The sequence below is a fragment of the Spermophilus citellus genome, assembly GCF_964194105.1.
Source record: "Spermophilus citellus genome assembly, chromosome: 9".
NCBI lineage: Eukaryota > Metazoa > Chordata > Mammalia > Rodentia > Sciuridae > Spermophilus > Spermophilus citellus.
Genome location: NC_138191.1, coordinates 111,432,250 through 111,456,282, shown reverse-complemented (window position 1 = coordinate 111,456,282; position 24,033 = coordinate 111,432,250). Strand labels below are relative to the sequence as shown.

Sequence of the window (24,033 nt, the reverse complement as noted above, 5' to 3'; positions counted from 1 at the left end):
GAGTGGTGGAAAAATGTCATCCATGGGCAGGGGTGGAAAGAAATGCCAGATACTACCAAATTTAAATAAGCATTTAATTAGGATTTCATTAGTATTTAATATTGCTTTTCAATTCCAAAAAGTTAAATTTTCACTTCTTAGCAGATATTTTAAAGTACAATATTAAGTTTATACAAAATGAGCAATTAAGCAAACACCATTATTTCACATTCTTCAAAAATACAAATTCATATTTATTCTTTTTGGGTTTGGAGGTTTCTTCCTTTGGAAGTACTGAACCTGTAACGTTTTCATATCGCTCAGTGGAAGTCTATTGTTCCCATGTTTCACACTTAAATAAATTTGATAGACTTTTACATAATCCAAATAAAACTATTTGGGATTTAAAAAACTGTCACCAAGACTCCAGCCAATGATTAGTGTGTGTCAAAAAAGAAGGCTCTTGGGGGCTCTTGCCTTTCCTGGCTAGAAGATCTGAGCCAGAAACCCAGCAAAAACCTGTTTCCAGCCACCTTCCCTCAAAGGGGACTAGGGGCAGTTCACAGGAAAAGGGAACAGCCACTTTGAACTCTGAACCCACCCCCTGCTTTCTCCAAAACAACCAAAGATGTAGACTGTTGAGTCAAACAGCCCTTAGGAGGCCTGAGAACATAAGAGGAAAAGGGCAAGAGAAGCCTCTGACTTGGCACCACTACAAGGACAAGGATATTGCAAAAAACACCCCTGGGTTTTGGTGAAAAAGGTTTTATGAAAAATTTTCCCATAAGAAAATGTAGAAACTGCATTGAGCTGAGAAAGTGACATGACATTATCACCCAATTTTTTGGCCCAGCAGGCACACCACCAAAAGGGCAGTGTGTGGTTTTAAACCTCGCTTCCAGTAAAAAAAAAGCTTGTACTATGTACACCTTGACATAAAGATCCAGTTTAATTTGCATTTTTCAGTGCAGACTGAGAAGTCTTCTTGATCAAGAGTACCAGTGAGAAATGCCCAGACTGTGATCATCAGCTCCCCCAAAGGGCAGAAGAAACAACAGACCCTTTCCCTCTCTGCCCAGGAATATGCAAGAAGAAACAGGCTAAATGGACTGACCAATCAGAAATATGTATTATTCGGTTTTGTTGCCAACCTCCCTCCCCCAAATGTTAAGGATTGGACAATTTTCCCCTCTGTATTGCAAATATGAAAATCTTTCTGCTTTGGCTGAAGTGTATTTAAAACTTCTCTGGTCTATAGCCTAAGAATTAAAGATTACATGGGAGGAGGTGAGGGAGAAGGAAGAAAATTGATAAAGCAGACTATTAATAGCTTTGTTTACTGGATTTAATAAAGGCTGGAAGCCTTTTTTCTTAGAACTAACACAGGTGGTATGGGGAGCAGTGCATAAATGGCTCATGTTGACCTCCCAAACATATTTCTGATTGGTGATATAAGAAAATTGTAAACTCTTGAACAATATTGTAATTCCACAAATCAATGGTTCCTGTGACGCTCGAGTTTTTAACATTAAAGACAATGGATGTGATTACAAATACAAAAGTCTAGAAGGTGCCAGGTTTCTACCTAGGAACAACCTGTTCCTTCCCTTCAGGCATCACTTTCTAATGGTGAAGAGGGGAAAGATGGCAAGGGACCAAGAAGTGGTGAAAAAGGGCCTCAACAGTCAGAAGAAAACATCCACAGCAGTTCTTCCGAGAGCCTGAGGGGGCGCCGGGGCGCAGGGAAGGCTTGCATAGATTGAGCAGCTGCTGGGGATGCATAATAGTGTTTCCCTATGGACAGCCTCAGAGCACAGGGCTCATTGAGGGGAAATCGTGGCCAGGCCAGGGCCACATGGGACAACGACCGTCAAGTTACACATATTGCACCAAGGTAAGTGCTTTTCTTTTCACACCTCAATTTAACTTTTTAGTCTGAGCAAAAAATAAAACTTTGTGGAAAGTATATATATGTATATATATACACAACAGAAATTGCAGCAATTGGGTTAAAGATAAAATAACCTAAAGTGCTTTTTTATTTTATTATTTCTTTAATATACCAATATGAGGTTCTGCAAACTTGTCCCTCTGGATACATTCAGCATTATACAAAGTCTCTCAGGAAAACCCACCTACCCTCCATTATCCCCATCAGCCCACTGCCTTGACCCTGAAAATAAATCTCCCATCTACCGACTCTCCCAGAGGTGGTGAAGAGAAGCCCCTTGCCTTCCATCCAGAGAGGTTTTCACATCTCAAGGCCTCTCCTGGGCTTTGTACCATGACCTCCTTCTAAAGTGGGTGGAATTCAATAAATGACACCACTCTTGTCACCAAACCAGTGATGACCCTGTGAGATTGGCCAGACCATGTCAGGAAAAGACTGGGCCACCTTCTCAATGCCTCACTTGCCTGTCTGGGAAGGGCCAAATTCACTAAGGCAGTTTGGTGGTGCCAGCTAGTTTCCTACTACCTCCTAAACCCTGGTGCTGATAAGCACCCTTAGAAGAAGCAGTCTAATGAAATACTAGCGGGAACTGAAAGTACTGGTTTAATGGGTGAAATGGTCAACGTTACCATGGGAAGAAAAAGAGGCTTGATTCCACCTGCTAGAACTCACCCTTCCTAACCTTATCCTAGGCTCATTCCCAGGTTTGGGAAACAATTCTCTTCCTGAAGGTTCTTTCTGGCTTCACTTTGGCAAGAAACCTTCTCTTCTCCAAGGTCCTTGGCACTAGAAGCCAAGCTGATAAAAGGAGAATGGGGAGGAAAGGAATTCTGGATGAGGAAGGAAAGAAAGTCTATCTACCCTGTGGAATAAACCTGCTCTGCACAACCACTTGTAGCATTTGAAGCACATTAATGAATTAATGATTTTTCAAAAGCTGATGGGATCTGATAGTCTTTGTCATTTAAAATCACCCGTAAGAGGCAGATACTTCAACTAGAAAAATCTTGTCAGCCAGAACACTGTTTTAAGATGTTTCTTCACCCACTTCCAAAGTGTAGAGGGTATAAAAGCCACTAACCTGGTTAGGTTCCCAACATGAGCACAACCCTGGCTAACCAGGAAGAAGCAGTATTTAAGCAATAGATGCTTCACATGTCCTTTCTTGGGCTCTTGTTTCCCACCTCAGTTCCCAGACAGGCATGTGGGAAAGTCATCACTACTTTCTGACACAGCTTTGGGGTCCCACTTGCTGATCTCTCAGAAGCTGTAGAGACGATAACAAGGGCCATGCTCAAAAGCTTCCTATGAGGCCCAGAGATAGTCAAGGACAACCCATGCTCAGCAGCTGGATTCCCAGGAGTGGTAAACGAAGAATCCTCCTGCCTCATTAATTTCTGCTGAGGTCAATGGTTGCCAAAAGCCACCAGTGTTTTGGAAAGGCATGCAGAAGGTCAAATAGAGATCCATTCTCTGGCTAGACTCCTAGAATGAAATCAGCTGCTTGCAGTGAAGCTTGTTTCTCCTCACGCAGTAACAGCACCACCACTATCACCTCCCTCTTGTTCACGCTTGTCCCTGAACATCTTGGCTGAAGGTAGGGCCTCTGGCTCCCAGGTAAGTTATCTGCTCTAGATACTGTATTGGCTGGCTCTGAGTCACAGCCCAGACAGCAGAAGTAACAAGTGCAGATCTCTCCTGTCCTGTGTGGGGAACCCTGCTCTTTGCTGAAGGCAGGGAAAGGGTTCTTGGGAGACAGAGGCCTATTCCACACCCTGGGTCATGCCTAGCTTCTGAGCTTGGTGAGCACTCATAACTACATTAAATAGCCTGATGAGAGACACTTTCCATTCTAGTGTGGATTGTATTTTATGTTTTATTTTAAGAGGCAATGACTTGAAGCCAAAGGCAGACAGATGGATATAATCCTATACACAAATCAAATCAAAAAATTTTTTTCCTATAATACAACTTAATTAAACATTCCAAATGAGATAACTTATTGCAACATTTCAGGCTTTTTGGTGGAAGGGGAATTTTTTATTTTGTTTTACCCTGAGTAGAAGATCATCGTGGTTTTCTTTTTTTTTTCTTTTTTTCTTTTTTGTTTAGAAATCACATGACTAAGCTGAGCAAGTCACATCCTTGTTTGCACTGTACTAGGCTATATGCAAAATCCAGAGAGTGAGAGCTGGAGAAAGGAGAGGGCAACCAAAAACCTGGCTAGAACCTGGAACCAGAATACCTGGCCTGCCAATTACCTGCCACCTCATCCACACTCCCTTCAATTTGTACCTTCTCCTGATAAGCAAAACGCAGCCATTCTGTTGAGGAGGAAAATACCATTAAAAGGAAGGCAGACCACCATCTGGCAACTGGCCATAAGCCACATGTTCACTCTAGCACAAAACAGTGATGTTCCCCAAGGAAAATTCACTATGACCTGTAAGCCCTGGCAAGCAAACTGAGAGATGGAAAGAACCAGGAAGGCAAAGAGTGTGACTGTGTTGCTAGAGCCTGCTCTGCACACACATCATTGACACACAGCAGTCAACAACTTGCCTGGGCCCTATCAGAACCAGATCATCCCACAGCTGGTGGACTAGGCTTTAAGTTGCCCATTTGTGCTGAGCACACTGCAGGACAGCCCCTGCGGCATCCACCCTGAGCTCTACTGACACCAATAGCAAACAGCAAAGCCATCTCACCCAAACCCTGTCCAAGTCACAGCTGTCTCACTTGCTCTTGCCACTGCCCACTTAGATGGAGTGAAGATCTGGCCTTCTGAGCAGGAGTCAGCCTCAGAGTAAAAGACACACAGGGAGGAGGAGCACCGCCAACACACTGAACTCTACTGCCCATCCACAAAGAGCCCAGTGCCAGTGCTGGGCAGTACCAGATTGATGGAAACCACACCCTTTCATTTAGAATTTTTATGCATATGAGTAACCTTAATTTCCAAGTTCACATGACAATAAGCAAAAGTGACATACAGTGCAGCCAAACAGTTCATTTATAACTTAGCTTTTTTTTTTTTGTTTTGTTTTGTTTTGTTTTTTCCAAAGATCAGTTCCATAAAATGGATGTTCCTGGGATGTGAATAAAGAAAATACGTCTGAAAGGTGAGGCTTTCAAACAGCAGATTTCTTCATCCTTCTGATTTCTGACCCCATGATGGTAGGCATCACACCTCATGCTTCCTGCTTGCCCTCTTCCTGGAGGTGAGCACACATGGGCCCTTCATTTGGAGAAGCTGGTCAGGCCCATCTCCTCCTCCCCCTGCAGTAGTGCTTCAATGGGAATCAGATTGGACGGGGTGTCCAGGCTCTGGAGGGACAGGAACTCTGACACATCCATGGCACTTAACATTTCTGTCTCAGGGTCTGAAGGAGCCTTGGCCTATCTGCTTTGCTCACAGGAAGAGGGTTTGTGGAAGATGATGACAGGCGACAGGGGTGAGGAAAAAGTCTGGGGTGGCAGCTGTGGGCTGGGACCATCAGGAGGCTGGGGATTCAGCTCTGGAGGGGGGAAGAACAGCCCTTTCTCCAGGCAGCCACCCACTACTTTGCAGAGTCCCGACATGCACACTGACACTGACACGCCTCCTCTTGTTTGATGATGATCACAGGAACACTGAGGCCAATCTGCTGGACAGAGCTCCCTGTGAGAGAGGCGAGAGAGACTGCTCTTCAAGTAGCTGAGGGCAGAGGCCTGAGGGACAGGGGTGAATGGCCTGTGTGAGGGCTGAGTGCCAAGGAGGCAGGATGCTGGGAAGAATGGGTGCCACATTCCAGGCTTTGTTCTGCTTTAAACTGGACCAGGTACCTTCTGGGGGGGGGGGGGAAGGGCTCTGACACTCCCCATCCCTCCAAGACAAAGCCCCTTCCTTAGAGAGCCACACACCCATCTAGATGCACCTTCCTTCTCTGCTATGCCTCTAAGGCAGGCATGGTTGATGCCTCCATTCTCCTGACATCTTCTTCATACCTCTGGGCCTCTGGGCTCTTCCTTTTGCCTAAACTCCCCCAGGACCATTGTTCTTCTGTAGAACTTGGTCTCATCTTTTAACACCCAGCTGACTGCCCTCCTCTTGCTGCCCAGGCAGTGCTTCCCTGCAGGCTGTGCAGAGGCCTGGCTTTGGAGAAGCTCTTCCAAGCTGCCTGGTACCCATGCCCAGCACTGCTGCCATCCACCTGCAGCCCTCTCCACAGGCATAGGACCTGTTCAGACTGAGCTCCTCAGGCTGTCCCATTCCTGTGTGGCCCCAGTGTCTGACACATGGTAGACAGAGTGGATCTCCTTTTACATAGCCAGCCTGGCGTGGGTACACGTTCATATTCACTCTCATTGTCTCTCTCATGTGTGCTGTGCACTCACGCTCTGAATTCGGCTCAGAATTCAGCCAGGCCGTGTGTCTCAACAGAGGCAAACAGCAAGGAACAGGAGAGAAGGGTGGGGCCAAGGAGGCCTGAGAGCTAGTGCTCTGGCTTTCCCACAAGTTCACTTATGACCTTGAGGGAGTCATTTAATTTGTTTGGGTCCCAGTTTCTTAATCCACAAAAGAAAGAGTTTAAAATTAAAGGATCTTTCAGCTATGTATGAGTCTCTGACCCAGATGCTATTTCTTCCTTACTGTAATTAGAAAAGAGTCCAGTGAATTAACAACTGCCCTCTTTAGCATTAACTGTGATTCAAAAATTTTTCCTGGCTTATGTTTAAAAGATGTTTCTGAAAGGAAAAGAACTCTAGGTAAAGAATGATAAACATGGAATTTATACTAGAATTACATTAACTTCCAGTAGTTGTGAAACATGAAATATGCTAATAAACAGTACAATGGGGATTTAATTGAGGCTGTTTAAAGACTTTCGAAGTTTTAAAAACCAGGGCAAAGCAATAATTTACTCTGACTCAAGGGGCCCAGGGAGTTGACTTTCTTTTAAAGCTAACATGGAGTTACATACCTGTGCTACTGGCTACTGGTACTGCAGTGGTAAAAAACACCTTCTCAACTTTAGATGCTTGTTGCTGGGGGGAAAAAAAAATCACACTTATGGCCAGTCAAATATGGCAGACATCCAAAGTCCTGAAGCCTCCCATCCAAGAGGACAGAAACCCTTCAGTGTTTAGGGAATTTTGTACTGAGTGATGTTTTGTTTGTGCTCTGACATGAGGCCTCTGTACTGTTTGACATTCCATCCTGACAATGTAGCTAGCTGGCTATCTCCCAGCTGCCTAATCCAGTGGGTTCTGCATGTTCAAAGGCTTCTTCAAGGTTTTTTTTTTTTTTTCAAGCTGATGGTCTCCTCAGAGGGAGCCTAAGGCTAGCTTTCCCTGTAGGCTACCCACTCCTCTATCCTATTCTGTGAAAGCTGGAAAGTTCTTTTCTTCCTCTCAGGGATTAAGCTGAATGCTAAGGAACTTACATGTTTCTCAGTTTTCTGCATGTTTCAGAAAATGCAGTGTGCAACCAGGCATATACTCGGCTCTCAAAGGACATTGAAATGAATGAGTCATCAGACCAAATGCTTCCTTATCACACTAATATACTTCCTATTAAATTGACTAAAGGGTTTCTGTTTTCTTCATCTTTTATTCCTTAAAAAAAAAAAATGCCTCAGGATGATCTGAGACAAAGTGAAAGTCTCTGGCTAAGTTATAAGAGATGACACTATAAAACAAGCTGAAAACATGAGACCCCTATTTATTATGTGGAAGAAGAATGACACTTGTTTCATGCAGTTCCACAGGGCAGATGTGGGGCGTGGGGGGACACCAACTCTATGGAGGCAGATTGGATCACAACACTGGAAAGGCCTTTTCATGACGCTGCCTATCTATAATGGAAACAGGATGTCTTGAGAACTGGTTGGCACGCCATTTCTGAAATTTGAGTGTTCAAATTATTTAGTCCGAAGCTACTTTTCCAGTTTATTTATATCTACCTACAAATTCTCCTACCTGGTATATCCTTTTCTCTATCCAGTTTCTACCCATGTCAAGGCTCACCTGATCTGTGTGACACCCAATAATTCCTTCCCCTTAGTGTATGAATCCCTCATCTAGCCACACAATGTAAAAACCAAGAGCACAGGCTCTGGGGTTGGTCCGCCTATGCTCAAATCCCAGCTTTTCCTCTGTAAGTTGTGTGACCTTGGGCTAGTCACATAACCTCTCTGGACCTTAGCTATCCACTACTAAAACCACACCTGTCTCCTAGGATTGTTGTAATGTGTTAAGTTCTTGTTAACACAGTATATGACATATAGAGATACATACTGAGGCAGTAAGAACTGTGTCGGGGGGTGAAGTATATATGGGTACTATCTGTTCAATAAAATCTAAAAATTATGTAAGTAAAAAAATAATGTATGTAAGTAATTATTGGCACATGTTAGACCTTCAGTTTATAAAAATCTTAAGTTAGGTGTGGTGGCATGTGCCTACAGTCCCAGCTATTGGGAAGCTGAGGAAGGAGAATTGCTTGAGCCTAGGAGTTCAAGATTAGCCTGGGCAACACAGTGAGACTCTGCTCAAGAAAAAAAAAAAAAGGAAAGAAAGAAGGAAGAAGGAAAGGGTTCAATAAATAAGAGCTGCTTTTTTTTGTTTTGTTTTTAATCACTATTATTGTCATTTGGCACTTTACTGGTAATATGAACTTTCTTTTAGGCATTTCAGCAATTTTAACCTGAATGTAAGTCTTTATGGAAAAAGAAATCATGTTTCTCGGTTTTCTGCATGTTTCAGAAAATGCAGTGTGTAACCAGGCATATACTCGGCTCTCAAAGGACATTGAAATGAATGAGTCATCAGATCAAATGCTTCCTTAGAAAATGGTTGTAAGGGAGCAGGGATGTGGCTCAGTGGTACAGGGCTTGCCTAGCATGCATAAGGCCTGGGTTCAATTCCCAGCACTGCAAAAGAAAAGAAAATGGCTCTAGTGGCTTTAGGATAAGCTCTGAGAGCATAGTTTACTTGTTTCACTTGGTCATTGCTGTCTGGTTATGTATGACTCAGTCACATCAGTCCCTTGTATCGGTCTTGGGGACAACCTGATTTTCTAAAATATTCTTGAGTCTCTGGAATCTGTTGACTGCTTTCCTGTACTAGATGATGTGATTAAACTGCAGATAGAATATTCTTTCAAGTGTCTACTGCTAGGTAAACTTAAAGATTGTTTCTCTGCCTCTTTATCATAGGTGTTGACCACAGCATTCCCTGTATTTATACCATTTGATTATGGAGAAAATAACTACAAGGGGTAATTACACATTTCAGGGTAGACATGCTAGCCATTTCCCTTTTTGCAATAAAAGCCTCTGAACACATCACCCCTGTATATACACTTCACCCCACTGGGTATATTTATATGGAATACTTACAATTTGTTCTTGGTTTTGTGGTGAACTGGTGGCACCATTTAATATCCATTGTAAGTTCTGTTCTCCCATAACTAGGCTGGGCTGCAGGATAGCCGTGTTGGGAGTTGGGGTGATGGTTATGGTGGGATTATTAGTTAGGACAGAGTTGGCACCCAGAGGCAGAGTCTGGACCATGGCTGGCAAGGGCTCAGTAGTACTTTGTGGTGGGGCTGGTGTTGCCACGGCCGATGCCACCGCCGCTGCTGATGCAGAAGCCCCAGCAACAACGGAAAGTCCTGGTACGATGGGCTGCGGTGCCTGGGGATGCGGAAGAAACTCTTGATGATTAGCAGCAAACTGCGCGCTGTGGGGAACAGGCACTTCTGGAGGTTGTAAGAGAGCAGGGGGGTTGCCAAATGCAGCTTGCTGGGAACCGGGTCCTAGGGAGGGAGCAGGTGGAGGAGCGGACGGAGCTGAGGCTGGCAGCAGAGGCTGGGGTGGCTCGGAGAGGCCAGGCTGCAGTACAAGCGGAAGAGATAAAGATGCTGAATTTCCTGCAGGTGGTGGAACATCACTGACTGATTCTGCATCACCATTAAAACTTTCAATCAAGGCAGCTGGCAAGAAAAAGAAATAGAAACATATATCCATATCCCAAGCTTTACATGAGCCACAAAAACAGAGTTATTATGGGCTAAACAGGACAGTGACAGTTGGCTGCAGCCAATTCCTTTACAGCTAGTAGGCTGGCTTTCTGCTTTCATTTAGTGACACCTCTGGTCAATGTAACAGGTTTCATGATCAACCATTCTTCCTCAATGTGATAACCTAGTAAAAGTTTTATGATTTTAAAAAAATGTGTACTAAGTTCTTTCTGGAAGAGACTAGGCATTCTTTTCTGGACATGACTATTCAGTATAGTTTGTGACGACTGTGAAGCTTTATAGACAGATTACCGTTCAAACACAATATGATTTAAGCCTGGTTAGTAGGTCTTACCCATGTATGAACAGGGTATCACATCTAAAGGCAAAGTTCACAGCTCCTACTTAAAGCCAAAAAGAGATTCTAGAAAAAGAAACCCTTTTCTTCCAGACCCAAAAAAAGTTGCAAGAACAGATGGAACTGAAATGAAAGGCCCATCCTTCTCTGACCCTCCACAGAAGGTCTGCTTCTTTTAAGCTAATTGAAATATTTCATTGTGCCTGTAATTTGGTATGTCAACAAGTGAACCCCCTTTCCCAGGGCTGAGATGTGAGCAGAAAGAGTCTGTGTAACCAACCTGTCTGCTGAGGATCTTCCTGAATTGCTGATTCATCTGAATTCTGGAACATCGATTCAAAGATGACTGCTGGTGAAATTGTGCTGAGGTCCTGGCCCTGTGTCTGATCAAGAGAGACAGAGATGTGACACTCTCCATCCTGAGACAATTCCTCACCACCAGAGAGTATATTCAGGGTGGCTGAACTAGAATGATCTTTTGGTATGCTTCTTGTTTCTACCTTCTCATATTTCAAGTGACATGCATTTCCCTAAAACTTAAGATACTGAAGATATGGGTCTTCAGGAGCTAGCAAGTTATGACTTGTAGGTTGATTTCTGGTTTTTATAAATAAAAGTTTTACAGGAACACAGGCACACTCATTCATTGATAGATTATGCTGCTTTCATGATATACCTGCAGAGCTGAAAAGTTGTGACAGAGATCATGTGGTCCACAGGTTCTAAAACATTTACTAACTGGCCCTTTATAAGAAAGGCTTGCCAATCTCTGTTCTAAAAGAGCAAATCCCACATAAAATGGGATTATATAATATCCATTACTGCTATGTTTTTTTTGTCCTTTCTGAAACTCATATTAGAGTTTAATCCCCTTTATGAGCTATTGAAGGGTACCTCACACTATGGTGTTTAGAGGGGGAGCCTTTGGATGGTGATTAGGATTAGACAAGGTCATCTGGATGGAGCCTCCATGATGAAATACTAGTGGCTTTACCAGAAGGAAAGAGACCAGGATATACACACATGCACACTTCCTGTCTCTCACCACATGATGCCCTACACCACCTCAGGGTTCTGCCAGCAAGAAGACCATCAACCAGTGTGGCCCCTCAACTTTGAACCTCCAGAATCATGAGCCAAAGTAACACACTTTTCTTTAAAATAGTCTGGAGCCAGGCACAGTGGCACCTGTAATCCCAGCAACTCCAGAGGCTGAAGCAGGAGGATTGCAAGTTTGAGGGCAGCCTCAGCCTCAACAACTTAGGAGGCTGTATACAACTTAGTGAGACCCCATCTCAAAAATAACAACAACAACAACAAAAAGGACTGGGGGTGCTGGGGTTGTGGTTCAGTGGTAGAGCACTTGCCTAGCATGTGTGAGGCATTGGGTTCGAGTGTCAGCACCGCATATAAATAAATAAAATAAATATTCATAGTCAACTGAAAAAAATATATACTTATTTAAAAAAAAAAAAAGAAAGGCAGAAAAGGACTGGGGGTATAGCTGAGTGGTAAAGCACCTCTGGGTTCAATCTCAGTACCAGGAATAAATAGATAGAGAGATAGATAGATAGATACATACATACATACATACATACATACAACTTAGCCTATGGTACTTTTGTAATTAGCAACAGAAAATAGACCAAGACAATTGCCATCCAACTTGCCTTTCTCAGGTAATAATGACACTGTAAATGTCTTTCAGGGTCATTACATATTATCTGTGATATTCTAATGTGTATATGTGATAAAAAAAATCATAAAAAAATCAAACAATATAAAGAAACTTAAATAGTGATGCCCTTAATAAAACACTAGCAACACTTAAAAAACAAAATGAACCAGGGTGGAGGTGGGTGAGGAGGACACAGCACGATGCCCTGGAGGGCCTAACTACTAATATTCACTAAATAAAATGACCACTCTTCATTTTAGTTAAGGGGAGGGGAAAACTGCAATTCTTTTATCTACAATCCACTTCCACCCTACATTCTGCAGGGCAAGAGTGTCAAAGGCAACTGCCTACAGAAGTCCAGGCGAGCAAGAGAAATGAGTGAAGCTGGATGTGGCACACCTGAACAGATGCACCTCAGCTGTCCCCAGGGTTCAGCTGAATGCTGCCTGGAACTATGCAGGCCAGGATCACCAGAGCTCAAGATGAGGCTGAAATCTGGAGTTTTAAGGTGAAATCTACTAACTTATAAATAAAAGCAAGTGATTTTGAATCTAAGAGTACTGACCAATCTAAAACCTATCTTCAGGTCAGATCTCCCCAGTGCCAACTAGTGTTTCTGGGTTGTTTTTCAACAACTCTGCTTCTGGGAAGGAGAACTCAAGGACTGCTCAGGGCTGGGTAGAATCATGGTAAACTGAGGACAGCTCTCCAATCTGAAGGTCCTGAGATGAAAATGTCCATGAGAGCCAAGAGGGACCAATTATTCCATCTTGATTTCATCAGCTGGAAGAATGAAGGAGGAAGTTCAGTAATTCTGATGGCTAGTAGGATACAAGCTGAAGGCAGAAAATTATGCAGGACTTCTAACTTCCAGTCCAGGGGGAATTAAGACTCAAAGCCAAGAGTACGGCTTTCAAATTTTTCATTGTGACACAAAGAAATACATTTTACAATCTGGGTGTGGTGGCACATACATGTCTGTAATCCCAGTGACTTGGGAGGCTGAGGCAGGAGGATTGCAAGGTCAAGGCCAGCCCCAGCAATTTAATAAGGCCCTGAGCAACTTAGCAAAATGCTGTCTCAAAGTAAAACAAAAATTAAAAGGGCTGGGGATGTAGCTCAGTGGTCAAGTGCCCCTGGGTTCAACCCCTAGTACCAAAAAACAAAACAAAACAAGAAAATTTTTATATCACACACACACTTTATCATACACATTTATCTGCACAAATGGCTAATAACTACCATTAAGCTGTAAGCTTTGTAGTTTACTCATGGTTGTTATTTTTGTTCTACCTATTTATAAATCCTTATTAGTAATTAACAACAGTAAAAAGGAATGAGTTGTATTTGTCAATGATATCTATATAACTTTGCAAAGGCTGGGGGAGGAATAGCCTATATGCCTCCAAAAGATGTGCAAGAATGTTCATAGTAGCACTCTTCATAATGGCTCCAAACTAGAAAGAAAAAGAACAGTGGGGTATCTTTATTTAGTTTAACACTGTTCAACAACCAAATGAATGATCTGTAACTATATGCAACAATATGCATTAAATTCCTAAACATAATGTTGCAAGAAAAAAGCCAGATGAAAAGTTTACAATTCCAGCTACAAAAGCAGAAAAATTAAGATGTTAGAAGTCAAGACAGTGGTTATCCTTAAGGAGAGAGAATGGCTACTGAGGGGCAGGGTGCAGGAGTGCTGGGAACATCTGGGTGAAATAAACTGTGATCCATCAAACTGTGCATTTATGATACCTTGCCCTTTTCTGTGAAAAGTGCTAAGTCACTGCCAGGCTTCAGGATAGAATCCCTAGGAATAAGTGGGACTGGCTTTCAAAACTAGAGGAGACAGAATAGCCTGAGCTTCTGGGACCTGGAGCACAGAGTAGAAGAACACTGGATCCTAAAACTAAGCAAACAAAAGACCCAATCAGCCATTCCTTAGCAGCTCCAACCCTCCTTTAACAAAGGGTCTGAGTGAACCAAAGTTCATTTCCTTTTTGTTTTTTTTGGTGCTGGGAATCCAACCCAGGGCCTTGTGCATGCAATGCAAGCACTCTACCAACTGAGCTATAACCCCAGCCCCCAAAGTTCATTCCTAAGACATGCACGCATTATGTGGAAGAACTCTGAAACTGGCAAAGTGATTATCTCATACAAATTTGCCATCAAGTTCTAATTTTTAAAAAGCAAAGCAAAATTAATCCCATTGCTTCAAGGAACTGTGGCCTTTGTTTGAAAGAATAAAAGCAAACTCTTTCTAAATCTGGGATAAATGCTGGGTCCAGGGGCAAAATATATAGTTAGACTCCAAGGGAGAGGGTTTCTCTCTCTTGATTATGTAAATTGTGGTAGAAAAGTAATCTTTTTTTTTTTTTTAAGACAAGTTATTATTTTCTCCTTATACCAGGTATTCCCCTGGTGACCTGAGGACTCTGGAAAGCTCCTCAGTCACATGTCACAGCCCTGACCAGAGTGGATGCCCTAAGCCATTTAACACTGTTAAATGTTAAAGAAATATTATACCCAAAATCTTAGGTTAGGTAATTCACAGGGCATCTAGGCCACCAAGTGTGTAAATTTCTTTCAGAACTAATGTTCTAAAATAGAAATAAAATGAAATATGCATATGAAGTGCTTTATTTTTTCTCTTTATTCTTCAGATTGATCTATCTTCAATTTAACAAATCAATTCTTCCTTCCTACCTTTTCTTTTTGGTACTGGGGATGGGACCCAGGGCCTCTACACATGCTAGGCAAGCACTCTATCACTGAGCTACATCCCCTAGCCTTTTATATTTTTTATTTTAACACAGGGTCTTGCTAAGTTACCCAGCCTGGCCTTGAACTTGGGATCCTCCTGTATCATCAGCCTTCCAAGTAGTTGGGATTGCAGGTGTGTGCAACTGCACCTGTTGCCCTTTTGGTTTTAAACCAGTGTCTTCACATAGTTGCTTTTTATGTTTTATCCAGTGTTTATAACTGTTTTCTGTGGGAGGGCTGGTTTCATAAGAACAACTCTGCCATTACCAGAAGGAGAATCCAGGCCATAGGGTGCTTATATAAAAATGCAGCTCAGATGCCACTCCCAGAAACACTGACTCAGTAGGCTTAAGGAGAGGCCCAAGAACCTACATGTTTAATTAATTACTTAATTTTTATATTTTTGAGATGAAATCTCCTTATGTTGTCCAGGTTGGTCTCAAACTCCTGGGCTCCTGTGATCCTCCTGTCTCAGCCTCCAGAGTAGCTGGGATTATAGGTATGACTATCATGGCCAGTTAAGAACCTGCATTTTAAGAAGTGCTGCAGTGCAATCCACTAACCATACTTTAATAAACACTTTTCATAGCATTCCTAAATCCTTCAGTTTCTATTCAAATACTTTCAATTACATTTATTCATTATGCATACAGTGACAGAAAATCTAGCCTAAGTTGTTGTTATTTTCTAGGAAAGAACAAACTCTAAATTAGTGTTGGCAACACAGGAAAATATTCAGATTTTATGAAAGAAGACCACATAAATTCAGACTTGATGCAGTGGTTTGTAAGTACTATCATGGAGTCTTGGAAATGGCAAGAAACTTCCTACTGGTGTGAATCAAAGTAATCAGATTGAGATAGAGTGGGCTTGTCCTGTAACAGAATCCTCTATAGAAGTTCCCTTCAAAAGCTCATTGAGGTGAGTTTAAAGGAGAAAAGAGACTAAGCCAGATCACTCAGGCAGAGTTTGAGAAGGTCTAGAAACTGGACTTTCTGGCTACATCTTATAATGCTAGACTTCAGACTCCTCAAAGACAATCCATACCTTCTTTGTTGCCACTATCAGCTCAGCACTGGCACAATGCCTGATTAAGTAGTATTCAATCAATATTTGCTAAATGAATTTTAAATAGGAAAAAAGAAAAAAAAGAAACTTTCTGGGGCCAAGAGGCTATCAACTGAGTGACCTGGGTCAAAAGGCATTAGGTGACAGAACAATTTTTCCTGATAAAAATCTGATCAGCAGAAAGAGGAAAAAAAAAAAATCCTAAATGGTCAGTGATTAAGCCCAATTAAATCTAGAAGACTTCAGTCTGGTCTTCCTCAATTATCCACCAAAGGGAATGCTCGACTCTTGCATCTATATTTCTAGCACCTACACCCCAGGTACACTTACTGTATTGGAATTTTCTTGCAGTTCTGAATCTGTGGACAGAAGGCACAAGTCACTCAGGTAAAGTGAGTGATTTGTATCCTGTGAAAGAGAAAAAAAAATTTAAGTAACATAAATCAGGATTTATACACACCGTATTACATAACAAAACACTTGATTATAAATTCCTTAAGGTTCTAAATGTCTGTGTGTTACCTGTATGAACCATCCAAAGAAAGACCTAAGTAGATTATTTCACTTTTTAAAATCTCCATATTCTTTTTTTTTTTTTTGGTAACTGGGATTAAACTCAGGGCATTTGACCACTGAGCCACATCCCCAACCCTGTTTTGTATTTTATTTAGAGACAGGGTCTCACTGAGTTGCTTAGCACCTAGCTGTTGCTGAAGCTGGCTTTGAACTCTCAATCCTCCTGTCTCAACCTCCCAAGGTGCTGGGATAACAATCGTAAGCCACTGTGCCCAGCTCCATATTCTTTTTTTTTTTTGGGTACTGGGGATTGAAAGTAGGGGTGCTTACCCACTGAGCCACATTTCCAGCCCTGCCCTTTTAAATATTTTTTTTTTTTTTTAAAGAGAGAGTGAGAGAGGAGAGAGAGTGAGAGAGAATTTTTAATATTTATTTTTTAGTTCTCAGCGGACACAACATCTTTGTTGGTATGTGGTGCTGAGGATCGAACCTGGGCCGCACACATGCCAGGCGAGCGCGTTACCGCTTGAGCCACATCCCCAGCCCCTTTAAATATTTTTTTAGTTGGAGACAGACACAATACCTTTATTTTATTTTTTATTTTTATGTGGCACTAGGCGTTAAGGATTGAACCCAATGTCTCACACATGCTAGGCAAATGCTCTACCAGCTGAGCTACAACCCCAGTCCCCCAGCCCTTTTTGCACTTTTTATTTTGAGTCAGGGCCTTGCTAAGTTGCTTAGGACCTTACCAAGTTGCCCAGGCTGGCCTCCAAATTGCAATCCTCCTGCCTCAGTCTCCTGGGCTGCTGGGATTACAGGCATGCACCACTACACCCAGCTAAATATCTCCATATTCCTAAGAGAAACTCTTATATTTTTAAAAGATGGTTAAAAAGAATTCTTAAATTATCTCACAACCCAGGTTAAGTAACAAAAACTATCAAATTCATAATATTTGTATAATTGTTTTCATCATTTCCAAAGTGATATCACAAGATTCATTTGCTATTCATATAAACCCTGGAAGTATTATTGTCTACCTCATTTGAAATATGAGAAAATTAATGCTATGACAGTTGGAGTGATATGCCCCAAACACATAGCTAATTAGCATTAGATAAAACTAGGGCTTCTGACTGAAAAGTCAACACTCCTTCCATTATATCACGTGTCTCCAACATAGGTACCTGAGAGTTCCTTACTCAGAAAGTACTGAGGATTAACTATTCAAATTCTGCTGCTTGGGCTAACTCTGAGCTCTGGATTCTAGAATGTCAGTCTCAATTCATATGCTTTAGGTGGTGACCCTGCTTACCTCAAGTGGATCAGATAGTCCCACTCAAGCATGCATGCATTCAACACATATAGTGGTCCCCCCTTATCTATAGTTCTACTTTTCAAATTCAGTTACCCAGGGGCAACTGTGGTCCAAAAACGTTAAACTCCAGAAATAAATGACTCCTAAGTTTTAAATTGTGCATCATTCTGAGTAGTGTGATGAAATCTTGTGCCATCCATTTCTACCCCCTTTATCCAGGCTGCACACTCTACCACCTACTAGTCACTCTATAGACATCTAGATAATGAGATCAAATGTCGTAGTGGTACAGTGCTTGCAATCTAGTATCATTATCTTACTTAATAATGGCAGTGAAGCTGGCAATCTAATTACAATATGTCATTACTGTTATAGTATTGTTGCCAATTTCTTACTGTGTCTAATTTATAAATTAAGCTTAAGCATAGATATGTAAGTACAGAAAAAAGTATTTATAGGGTTCAGTATTATCTGCAGTTTTAGGCATCCACTGGGAAGCTTAGAACATGTCTGCTGAAGGTAAAGGGGAACTACTGTATTCATTGAGCATCTAAGATGTATTAGGCACTCTTCCAGGCCTAGGAATACAATAGTGAAAAAAAAACTGAGTCTCTTCCCTCCCTGTACAGCTTACATTCTAGTAAGGACAAATAATAATAAATATACAGTATACAAGATGATACAAGTGCTACGGAGAGTAGGAATGCTGGGGTAGTTGTTTTTATATTAGAAGTTTAATGCCCCTCAGATAAATGAAATCTGAACAGAGAAAAGAGAACATGGGCCATGCATGTATCTAGGAAAAGTGTTCAAGCAGAGGGTACAGTAAGAAAAACCTGGCGGTAAGAGTGGGCTTTCCTTGGTTTAAGGAACCACACAGAGGACAATACAGCTAAAGAAAGAGGAAGAGAAATAGATGAGATCAGAAAAGTGACAAGGCCAGAGAGCATAGGACCACTGTAAGATTTTGATTTTACTCTAAATGATACAAGCTGCTTCTCTGGAGGGGTTACTAGCAGACAACAAGCAATATCTGTGTCACAGTCTAGAAAGACTGCTCTGGCTACATATAGAATAGTCTGCAGTAGACTAGGATGGGAAGTAGAAGAAGAGGAGAAAAGGCTTAGCAAATTATTCCATTAATCCAGGCAAGAAGCTAATGAGTGAAACAATCAGAAAAGTGATCAGGTTCTAGATATATTTTCAAGGTGGAGCTGATAGTCTTTGCTGGTGGACATGGGGTATGAGGAGAAGAAAGGAGTCAGGAGGAATTTTGGCCTCTGCCACTAGAAATTAGTTGCCATTTACTAAGACACAAAGACTGCAGAAGGAACAGTTTTGGCCATGTTAGGTTTTAGAAGATGAGATATTATTTGGGTGGAGGCATGGAGTAGATGGTGTAATATGCAAGTGTGTGGAGTTCAGGGGGAGACCAGATGGGAGATATCAATGTAGGACTTGAAGGCAACATAGATGGCATGTGAGGCCTGAGAGTAGGAAACATCCTTCTACTGGAAAATGACGAAGGATTCAGAGAAGATGAGCTGTGAGGACTGAGCAGTGATACACTCCAGTGCTCAGAGGTTGTTGGCAGTTAAACTAGCCATGGAGAAAACTGAGAAATTGAGAATTAAGAAAACTGACTGTGACTAATGAAATGCAGCTTAGTACAGAAAGACTCCCATGTTTAAATTTTCTATTTGGCTTTTACAGATGAAAAAACTAAGGCACAAGAAGTCATCTGCCTAAGGTCATGTGATTAGTGACTGAACCTGGATTTGAATCCACATAGCTGTGCTCCACGGGCTACCTTCTTCACAGCTAAGGCTATTCTGTCTCTCACAACACAAGGGTTTAGAACCAGGCTCTGGAATCACACTGCCTGCCTAAATTAGACTAATTATAAGTTCTGGATATTTAGGCAAGTTATTTAATTTCTCTTTGCCTCAGTTTCTTAATTAGTAACATGGGGATTATTAGTAACACCCTCATAGAGTTCTTGTAGATAATAATATAAAAGCACTTAGCAAGTTACGTGGCACATATTTAACATTCAGTAAGTGTTAGCTATTATTACTAATGAAACTCGGGGACTGGAGAAAAATCCTTTTAAATGGATTCTTTATTGTTTAAAAATTGGAAACTCTAGAATTAGAATATTCTGTCTCTACCGAAATCAAAATCATGCTATATATTTTAAGAGTATTCCAAAGAAAGTCAGTGAATTTGCAAGTCTGAAGTTCAGAGACCAGGTTGGAGACTCAATGGCAATACAAGTGGCATGGTCTAGAGAGAGGCAATTCCCTTCTTCTGGAGAATGAACATGGATGCAGAGAAGATGGGAGGCAAATTGGTGGGGATGTAGAAGGCAGGAGGAAAAGCTGCTAAAAAGCCCACTTAGTCCATTATTCCAATAATCCAGGCTGGGGTGGGGGGAAATGGATTGAACAAAAATGTAATCAGAATAAGTCATCAGATTCTAGATATATTCTCAAGGTACAACTGAAGACTTTGCTCTATCAGCTTCAGTTTCTTTATCCATAAAACAATAAGAAAATAATAGCACTTACTTTTCAGGCTTAATAGGTCAGTGCTTAAACCCTATTAAAAGTAATAACAGTAAATACTGATCCCAAGATCTTTCTGGAATGGAGTGGTAGCTTCAGGGGACCAGGAAATATGGAAAGACTCAGTAAAGAAAATTAAACAAAACCTAAAACTCCTCAGAGGCTTATTCTGTGGCTCAGTGTCTTAAGCTAGTAACTCTTAAACCTTTTGGTTTACAAACAATTCAAACAGGCCAGCACAAGAGATTTTTCTCCAGCCTTTGCTTGGCTCTCCAATGACAGGTTGTGTGAAGAACATAATAAATTTATGTCCCAAACTCAAGTACATATTTGCCACTTTATAGGTATAAAGATGGAAGAGGACACTCTGTAGAGCATCTGGCTGACCCTTTGAAAGCCACTCTGAGACCTCTGGGTTCAAGGGCACCTTCTTCCACCATACCTGATGGAAATGAGGCAGAACTGAAGAAGAGACTAAAGGACAGGATGTCTGGTGAGATTTCTGGCTTCCACCACCACTCCATTGCAAAGCCATAGATTTTGACCCTGATTTCTCCCCTCTCAATATCAAATATGTAAAGAAGACATTTCAACCTTTTTTGTGTGAGACACAAACAGTTGCTGTTTTGTGATGCTCAGATCAAAACGAGAGAGAAGAACACTGCGCACCTCTGATCCGTTGTGTTGTGGAAGTGCACTGTATGAGTGTCCTTTGTTATCATGACCTTTCATGTGACTTTTGAGACTGTATTGAGTGCTGAATGTTTTCTCACAGCCATTACTGGGGCAGAAGAAGGGTCTTTCACCTGCAAGAATGACAAAGTAGTGTTAATTTCACCATAAACTCATTTAGCTGGTTTAAGAACCTACCTTTTCCTAATGGGGGGAAGTAAAATTCTTATGAGGGTTTGAGTAATAGTTGTTAAAAGGTGAGTAAACTACATGCTAATTATCTCAGTTCTGAAACTTAATGCAGAGCAAAGCACAGGATATAGCTCACTCCTGGAAGTTTTTTATCTTTAATTTTTAAAAATATTTTTCTTGGGCTAGGGTGGTGGCTCAGTGGCAGAGCGCTTGCCTTGCACATGTGAGGCACTGGGTTCGATCCTCAACACCACATTAAAAAAAAAAATAAAAAAAAATAAAGATATTGTGTCCACGTATAGCTAAAAAAATATTTTAAAACAATATTTTTCTTTAGCTGTAGATGGACACAATGACTTTTATTTTATTTGTTTATGTTTATGTGGAGGATCGAACCCAGTGTCTCACACATGCTGGGTGAGCACTCTACCACTGAGCCACAACCCCAGCCTACCCAGGAAGTTTAAAGGGAAGATTCACTTTCTTACAGGTTCTTTTTAAAAGAATATTTCTGTACTGGTTTCATTTCTTAAAGGTGGATTCCTGAGTTTCTTTCTTCCTCTGAAAGAAATTCAAACATTATTAGGTGAAGGCTAAGCTGATTAGGCTCACTCCTCCCACCTAGTTTAACAGGTCTCAATGGAAACACACATACTTAGTTACAGGCTTGATGCAGGTTAAAATGAAAAATAGAAACTAGCCTCAACTCACCGGTATGTGTACGGACATGAGTTTTAAGGTGGTGGCTTGCTGCAAATGCTTTTCCACAGCCATCATGATCACATCTAAACAAGTTGTTAAAGCAAAGAGAAACAGAGTCATTAGCTAAGAGTCCTTAATCCTCAACATCTCTTGTAAATGCAAACTATACATTCAAAACACTAAGATTAGATCAATAAAACTGGTTTTAGAGATGGCAATGATGGGAGGCCCCTGAAAGATAAGGTGGCACATCTGGGATCAGAGGCAGCAGAGAGCTCAGGATAAGTTTTTCTAGTCTGGTAGGTAAGGCCCAGTTAAGAAGCTGATACAAAAGTCTTTAGTTAATTACTTAAGAGAACTCTACTGCAGAGCCCACGTGGCAAATCTACAGTAAAATATTACAAATATCAAGAGTGGGTAAAGAGGCCATCATATATGCACAAGGTTGAAATACAACCTTAGAACATAATCCATTACAACAGTTTGGCTATCACCTGTAATCTTCAGTGTAGAGACTCACTTCTTTCTCTTTTACTTTCTTGATTTTTTTTCTTGGTGTTATAGGGAGTTGAACCCAGAGACTTGTGCAATTATGGGCAAGTGCTTTACCACTGAGCTACATCATCAGCCCTCCCTTTTACTTTCTTGGTAATCAAAGCTAGAATTAACCTTTCCCTCCTTAGAATTACTAAGACAAGCATTTATCTACATGCTTCTTTTACAGCATCTCTCAATTCTAATCTTGTTTTATCTCTCTGTGTATACATTTACTATCTGTTCTCCTAGATAGTAAACTCTATAAGGGCAGGGTCCACATAGCCCTTCATATTTGCTGTTGTTTTTGCACACATTTAATAACTATGTGAACATTTAATAATTATGTATGTTAACAAATCCACTTTTTAATTCAAAATATCTTATTTCTTTGAAGTAGAAAGCTTCTCTAAGGCATTTTTTGGGGAGGAGGGTACCAGGAATTGAACTCAGGGGCACTTGACCACTGAGCCACATCCCCAGCCCTATTTTGTATTTTGTTTAGAGACAGGGTCTCACTGAGTTGCTTAGTGCCTCACTTTTGCTGAGGCTGGCTTTGAACTCAAAATCCTCTTGCTTCAGCCTCCCAAGCCCTGGAATTACAGGTGTGCACCACCATGCCTGGCTGGCACTTTCATTTTTTAAATTACATATAATCATTATCATTGTCTAAAATCCCATCTAATATTCATGAAAAAAGTTTTAATCATCACAAAAATAAATGCATATGCCTAGACAGAAATCATAATCCTCTCAGCAGCCTATGTGGGGGGGAGAAAAAACAACCTAAGCTTCACAGCAACTGCAGAATAACTAACTAGAATTTAACCACTCTTGTTCTTAAAGGGGCCATGACTCCAAAGTACATCTGTTATTTATTTATTTATTTATCTATATTTTTTTATTTTTTTATTAGCTACACATGACAGTACATCTGTAATTTAAAAAGTTAGTTCTGTTTAATTGGTATCTAAAAGCTGACTGTAACTGAAGACTTTTAAATTGTTTCTAAGTATTCTGATGAGGAGATGAGTGATTTGAGAATGGACAGGTAGCATATTTAATGCCTTGAATATAATAGCAATATCTCCTGCCAAAATTAAAAAATACTGTTTATGGGAAATCTTTGGCAACACATTTATATTACACTTAGGGGGATTCTTACAAAACAATTATCTCATAGAAATGTCATATAATCATTTCATAGATGTTTCTGAGGGCCTACTGAATGACTGGAACCATGCTACATGTTATGAACAGGAAAGCAAGCAGATGAAACAAGTCCCTCCTTCAGGTTTATAAATTTGTTTCATGAATATATATGTGTATATGTACACTAATATATATGTAAAATGGATGGTCCAGTGTGTGTATATACACGTGTGAGATATTACAAAGCAACAACTGAACAAATAACAAAATACAATACTTCACCACTAACTTAAGCATTCCTACCTCTCACTTTCCCTTGTGTCCCTCCTCCTTGCCCCGCTTCAATTACTTTTTTTTTTTTTGTACTGGGGACTGAACCCAGGGCTTTGCACACTGAATACTGAGCTACAGACTCAGCTCTTTTTATTTTATTTTTAGGGTCTCACACTAAATTGTCAAGTCCAGCCTCAAACTTGCAATTCTTTTTTTTTTTTTTAATATTTATTTTTTAGGTATAGATGGACACAACACAACACCTTTACTTTTATGTGGTGCTGAGGATCGAACCCGGG

At 41.1% G+C, this 24,033-nt stretch overlaps 1 protein-coding gene across 2 annotated transcripts in view; it reads right to left on the bottom strand.

Annotated features, from left to right (window-relative positions):
- Positions 1-31: 31 nt before the first annotated feature.
- MTF1 (metal regulatory transcription factor 1) overlaps positions 32-24,033 on the bottom strand; it is a 45,678-nt gene continuing 21,676 nt past the window's right edge. The window contains exons 5-11 of one of the 2 annotated variants that reach the window (XM_081306618.1): positions 21,785-21,858; positions 20,879-21,015; positions 16,136-16,213; positions 10,574-10,676; positions 9,313-9,908; positions 6,895-6,958; positions 32-5,591 (exon numbers count right to left, since the gene is read on the bottom strand). In XM_081306618.1, the coding sequence (XP_081162744.1) occupies positions 5,491-5,591; positions 6,895-6,958; positions 9,313-9,908; positions 10,574-10,676; positions 16,136-16,213; positions 20,879-21,015; positions 21,785-21,858 (1,153 nt within the window). In that variant the 3' untranslated portion in view covers positions 32-5,490. Of the gene's footprint in view, positions 5,592-6,894; positions 6,959-6,984; positions 7,814-9,312; positions 9,909-10,573; positions 10,677-16,135; positions 16,214-20,878; positions 21,016-21,784; positions 21,859-24,033 lie in introns of those variants that run through there. The other variant, XM_081306619.1, reaches the window with a different exon arrangement.